Genomic DNA, 6,000 nt, shown 5'->3' with positions numbered 1-6,000 from the left:
TTCAGCTCAGGTCATGATCTCCAGGTCCTGGGATGGAGCCCCACGTTGGCCTCCCAGCTCAGCAGGGAGTCTGCTTCTCCCTCTGCCTCTCCCCTACTCATGCTTTCTCTATCTGTCTCAAATGAATAAATAAAATTTAAAAAAGAAAAAAAAAAAGATTGCTCTGACACACAAGAAAAGCATTTAGAAAGTTGATGTTACTGATCCCTTATTGGGAAGACCCTGACTGTGAAAGACGTTTTTTATAAGCTAATGAAACAATTATAAGAACATCTTTCTGCAGAAATCCCAGGATGTGACCAATTTACCAGAGTTGCCCCAATATCACGGGTGAGGTATGAACACAGCCCTATATTGGGTAGGGGGTCAGCTTTTATGCTTTTATTTATCACCTCTGGGTCCACTAACCTTCAGCCTCCTGCGTTTTTCAGGGGCCAATGATTTGATTTCTTAATTGTTTTATTTTCTCTTTTTGAATGTCTCCCATCTATTTCACTATCTCTTCCTACCACCAGATGGTGGAAAGGGAAAAGGAAATAAGCGGATGGTAAATGAATGTGGTGCTGGCTGGCTGAGTGTTCATGGCAAAAGGTGTAGTGGTGAATGCACCCAAAAAGGAGCTTGTGAGTTACCTATCAATTCCTTGTTTTCATTTCGGCGCTCATTCAGAGGTTGGCTGCCCAGGTCTGGGGGGCCAATGTGGCACAGTACCTTGCTGGGGGGGGGGGAGCCAGCCCTTGCCTCAGGAGATTCTTGGGAACGTCAAAGCCTGGGAATACAGCTGGGCAACCCAACCCCACCTGGCCCAAGCACAGGGTGCGGCGTTAGGGGTCCCTGCGAGGGTCAGTGCGGGGCGATGTGCCCCACCAGCCCCGCTGTGTCCTTCTTTTTCTGAATCTCCATTCCGCCGCCTCCTGTAAGCTGAACTAGCACTTGGCTGGCCTTTCCCACGCTGCACTGAATGGATGTAGCATTTCTCTCCCTCCATAGGGACCCCTTCTCCTGCCTTCCCAACAGCCCGCTCTGTGAAAGCTTATTTTGGGTTGCCTTGATCCCCGATCCTGGGGTTACCTGCCATCACCCTCAGCAGGTGTTCATTCCCTCACCTACCCATGGTCTCCCCACCCCCAGCCCGCCCTCCACCTCTAGTCGCACCTTATGGATCTGCCGCTTCCACCTTCTTTCCCACGTGCCCCTCCACTCGGACGCCCCCTCCCCCTCGACCCCCGCTCGGGTCTCGAGGAGTCTCGCGGCATTTCCCGGGGCGTTAGCCCAGCCGCCGCGGGTGTGGGGCGGCCTCGCGGAGCTGAGTCCTCCCCAGCGGGCGGTGAGGGGGGCGCCCGAGCGCCGCAGCCGCGTGGACGCCCCGGGCGCCGGCCCACCCCGGACCGGCCCCGCCCCATTGGCCCCGCCCCTCGTTGGCCCCGCCCCTGACTCGGCGGCCGCGCGTCCCCGGCAGGCTAAGCCGCAGGAGCTTCGCGGCTGCGGCGGCGAGGGGGGGAGAGCGGGCTGCGCGGCCGCGGCTGCCTGGCGCTGGGCTGGGCGGCGCTTCTTCTTCTTCTTCTTTTTTTTTTTCGCAATTTCCACTCGCGGGGAGCAGGAAACCCGGCGCAGCCGGGCGCAGCGGGCCGCGATGCAGCAGCAGCAGCAGCAGCGGCAGGAATCACCACGGGGCAGCAGCAGCAGCAGCAGCAGCAGCAGCAGCAGCAGCAGCAGCAGCAGAGGCAGCAGCGGGCGGCGCTGAGCCGCCGTGGCCGCCGCTGCTGAGGAGAAAGCCGGCCCAGCCGCCGCCGCGTCCCGACCCCCGCGTCCCTATCCCCGCGCCTGGATCCCGGCGCCCGACCCCCGCGCCCGCCTCCGCCAACTTTCACGCTGCCTCGGCGGCCCGGCCCGGCTCGACGCCAATGGGTGAGTAGGAGACTGCCCGCGCCCCGGCGCCCGGGTGTCCACCTCAGTCTGCGGGCGGCGCGCCTGTCCCGGGACCGCGGAGTCGGGAGGACGCTCAGGGGGCAGGGCCCTGGCGGGTGACACCGCGTTGGGCACCCTGCTTGCCTCGCGCACCCCCATTCACTCCCACTCGCGTCCCTGTTGAGCCCGCGCGGCCCCGACGGGAACCCCGTGGGGGCCTGGGCGGAGGATCGCGGGCCGGCCCGTGGCGGCTGAGGCTGAGGGATGCAGGGGGTGTGGTTGGCTCTTCGGGTGGGCGGGGAGAGTTTTGTCTTGGCCATTTTCTCGCCCCAGCGCGCCCTCCTCTGCGCTGAGGACGTGGGTATTGGCAGCTGGTGGGCTCCGGCCCAGCGCGGGGTTCGCAGTGTCTGTCCGCCTGGCCCCGCCGCGGGGGAAGCCAGAATCTCGGGGTCTCGGGGCGGCCAGGGGCCGGGTTGCCTTTGCTGGGGGCCGACGTGGGGGGGTGGTGCGGGAAACGCCCCAGTACCCGGCCTGGCGTGCCATCCTCGGGTCCTGAGCGCCAGACGCGTCTCTCTTGGAGCCCCTCTTCCTCTGGCCCTGACCCCCTCTCTGTCTGCCTTCCTTCTCTCAGTCGGGCTCTCCGCTCCGTGATGCTCAAAGGCCACTTCCTACATCCTCTAAGTCTGAAGGCTCAGGGAACTGGAGCCAGTGATCCAGCCCTCGATTTTACCGATCGAACATCAGTTCCAAGTAGGCAACTAACCCTTAGGTCCCCTGGGTCCCATCTGGTATAGACTCTGGCATATTGGAGCCACCCTGCCCAGAGGATCTGGCACTTTATTGGGCAAAGGACTTGTGATTACCTGGGCTGGAATCATGTGGCCCACCCAGTTAATGTTCTTGCTGGAAGCCAGTCTCTGTCTTTCATGCCTTTGGTAGATTGTTTTTGGATGTTTCTAGGCCAGGCAGAGGCAGGCTGTAGATCATAATAATTCATAATAAAATGGGACCTTTCTGTGTTCATGTAATAGGATTTGAGTAGGTGAGTCCAACAGTGATAGGCAAGCAGTCGTAGGATGCTCCTGAAGGCGGATGCACTGGAAAAGGGGAGGTTTAACCCAATCGGTTGTTGACGGGCAGTTAAGATCCCATTTGTGGTCATTTGCCAAAATGGTTTTCCTTTTCTAAAGTGGTGACAATTTGATGGCCTCTCTGCTTCAGTGTCACTTTTTTCTCAGTGCCCTTCTCTGGTACCTGCACTACCTCCAGTCTAAATTAGTTTCTCTGTTAACCCTTTCTCCTATTGTACATTTAAAAAAATAGTGGTATTAAGTATTTATGTGAGTTTAACATTTATCTCCCCTACTGTAAGCTCCGTGACTGTAAGGACAGAACTGTGTTGGTACCGTTTTGCTCAGCACTGTTTTCTCTGGTGCCTGGTGTGGAGCAGGCCCTAATTAAATATTTATTGAATGAATGAATGAACGAACGAATGAATGAATGAATGAGGAGATAGGAAACCTTCCTACCGGGTAGAAGACAAAACACTTAGCTCAACACTCTTCCTTTGCTTTGGCACCTAATAAGATGATTTAGTTAATTAACAGAAATATATACTTTAAACATTACTGGTCACTTTAGTAACAGGTTGGTTTTTCCTGAGGTAACCAAAAATGACATTTTGATCACCTTTCCTTTTTTTTTGTGGGTCCTGAGAGTGTCGCACAAAAAAAGAAGTTAGATACAAATGTCTTCTATGGCTGGACTGTGCTTTCTGTATCTCAGAGGGAAGAGGAGTCCAGTTTAAGAAGAAACAGACCTGTTTATTATTCAAGCCTGAACTATTTTCATTATCCAGAGCCTCCTAAGAAAATTAGAGACTGCTTCTGCAGTTTATAGTCCTTTCAAGCTTAATATTTTTTTACTGTAACCATTACAAAACAGAGGGGGTGCAGAAATTGATTTTCATTTATTTCAGGTGTTCATACGTAGAGGCAATAAGATTAAAATGAATGCTGTCATTTGATTCATTAAAATGTTTATAGTGGGACTTAAGATGTCTGTAGTAGTTTATGGCTGAAGATCACTTGCTATTTTCTGTTTCTTCTTTTTTTTTTCTGGAGGGGGAGGGGCAGAGAGAGAGGGGAGGGGCAGAGGGAGAGGGGAGGAGAGAATCTTAAGCGGGCTTGATCCCACGACCCTGAGATCATGACCTGAGCCCAAATCAAGAGTCAGACGCTTAACCAACTGAGCCACCCAGGTGCCCCAAAGAGTTGTTGTTTTTTTTTTAAGATTTTATTTTTAAGTAATCTTTACACCCAACGTGGGGCTTGAACTCACAACCCTGAGATCAAGAGTCGCGTGCTCCACCGACTGATCCAGCCAGGCACCCCCCCACACCTGTTATTTTCTAAAGCATCTTCAGCAGTGTATTTGTGATGAAGTAGAGGTATTTAACAACTGATTCTGTACATCGTCGGATGGAGCCACCCAGTAGTGCTGTTTCTGAAGCTGGTGTGTGTACACACACAGGCACAGCCCCCTTCCCCAATCCACCAAGTCTCCTTGGTTTTCAAAAGATTTCTCCAGTGTATCAGTTTGATACACTTGCATTCTTACCTGGCCTGGTAACGATTTTTCTGTTAATGGCTAACGCAGTGAAATTATATTATTTGGTCTTTAATCTGAAAAATAACTGAAGAGCATTAAATCCCTAATTGTGAAATGAAGCCAGTTAGTTGTAAAATGGCCTCTTACAAAAGCCCACTCAGAGTGTGCCCTCAGAGCTTGCAGGCAGATGCCTGCAGTGCCAGAGACAGGGAAAGCCTCTTGTCATTACGATTGCACAAATATTAACGATCCAGATTTGTGAATAGTGGAGGATTTGCAAGCCCAGCAAATGATTTTTATTTAGAAAATTCCAGGGTAACAAGAAAGTTTGGACTGTTTTTAGCAATGTATTGTTTTGGTGGGAGATTGCTTTATGCTAAACTAAAGCTAGATTGAATGTAATGTGTTGGTCTCCATAGTCTAAAGTTAGAAATGGAAGAAAAGACTCCACCTTTGTCATTCATGATTTTTATTTTGTCCCCTTATAGTCATCACGGCACAGGCAAAACCTTGCTACCTCCCTGGTTGTACAGACCTTCAGTTTTTGTTGCATTACTGACATTCTCTCATCAGCTCTTGTATTTGAAATTGTTTTAAAGTAGATTGCATACAGTGGTCAGTATTCATCCATTCATGCAACTCTCCCTCCAGTATTTATTGATCTCCTGCTTTGTGCCAAGCGTTGTGCTAGGAATGGGTGCACAACACACACAGACCTGGCAGCTTGGGCTTTTCCAGCTGGTGGGAGAGGTAGGCCTGAACGCAATACTCAAGACAAGATGTGATTAGAAGCCCTGCTAGGTCTCATGAAAGGAGATTTGAGAGGGGCAAAGTGATTTAGGCTACAGAGGGGTAAGGACAATGTCTTTGAGGAGATTGTGTTTGAGCTGAAATCTGAAATGTGAAAATTGGGTAGGAGTCGTCACTGCCCTCCAACCACCGCCCCTCGCCCGCCCCCTGGAACACAGCTGGGGCAGAACAAGCCGGGATGGACCACGGGGGTGGGGGGGCTTGTGGGACAGGACCATGGAGGACTGGGCCTGTGGCAGGGGCTTTGGGGGAGCGTTTAAGGAAGCTGGGTATTGCTCTGGATTGGATGCTGGCCGGAAGCGAGGTAATTCCATGATGGGGGGGGGGTCCTCATAAATCTTATCTAGAAGCAGGGAAGAGCAGACAATGGCTGTGATTGGTAACGAAGCAGCAGTCACTCCTGTTAGCCAGGATGTGGGGATGTGTGGGGATGTTTGTGATTTGGACAAGGTTCACTTGTTCTCCGTGTTCAGACAGGATTACAGAGTGGTCTTGTTTTTGCCTTGTCCCATCCTGGTCACAGAGTGGCCTTGTCTGTTGGTGTCCTGGGGAATTGTTTGTTCACTGGGGGAGACTGCCCAGCCCGCTCCCGGATGGCAGGGGCTGCTTTTCCGAACTAACTAAGGGATAAAAGGGGGCAGAGAATAGGAGGTGCGGGAGGACAGTGGCTTT

At 52.5% G+C, this 6,000-nt stretch overlaps 1 protein-coding gene across 6 annotated transcripts in view; it reads left to right on the top strand.

Annotated features, from left to right (window-relative positions):
- The first annotated feature begins 1,460 nt into the window (after positions 1-1,460).
- The window catches only part of SH3KBP1 (SH3 domain containing kinase binding protein 1), a 324,749-nt gene continuing 320,209 nt past the window's right edge, over positions 1,461-6,000 (top strand). For 3 of the 6 annotated variants that reach the window (XM_044377583.3, XM_057310434.1, XM_044377582.3), the window contains exon 1: positions 1,468-1,908. In XM_044377583.3, coding sequence (XP_044233518.1) covers positions 1,905-1,908 — 4 coding nt within the window. In that variant the 5' untranslated portion in view covers positions 1,468-1,904. Of the gene's footprint in view, positions 1,909-6,000 lie in introns of all 6 variants that reach the window. The other 3 variants (XM_026480216.4, XM_057310446.1, XM_057310440.1) reach the window with 3 other exon arrangements.

The sequence above is a fragment of the Ursus arctos genome, chromosome X (genome assembly GCF_023065955.2).
Source record: "Ursus arctos isolate Adak ecotype North America chromosome X, UrsArc2.0, whole genome shotgun sequence".
In the NCBI taxonomy this organism is placed as follows: domain Eukaryota; kingdom Metazoa; phylum Chordata; class Mammalia; order Carnivora; family Ursidae; genus Ursus; species Ursus arctos.
Note: the sequence above shows the minus strand (reverse complement) of the source record. Positions and strands in the feature narration are given on the sequence as shown.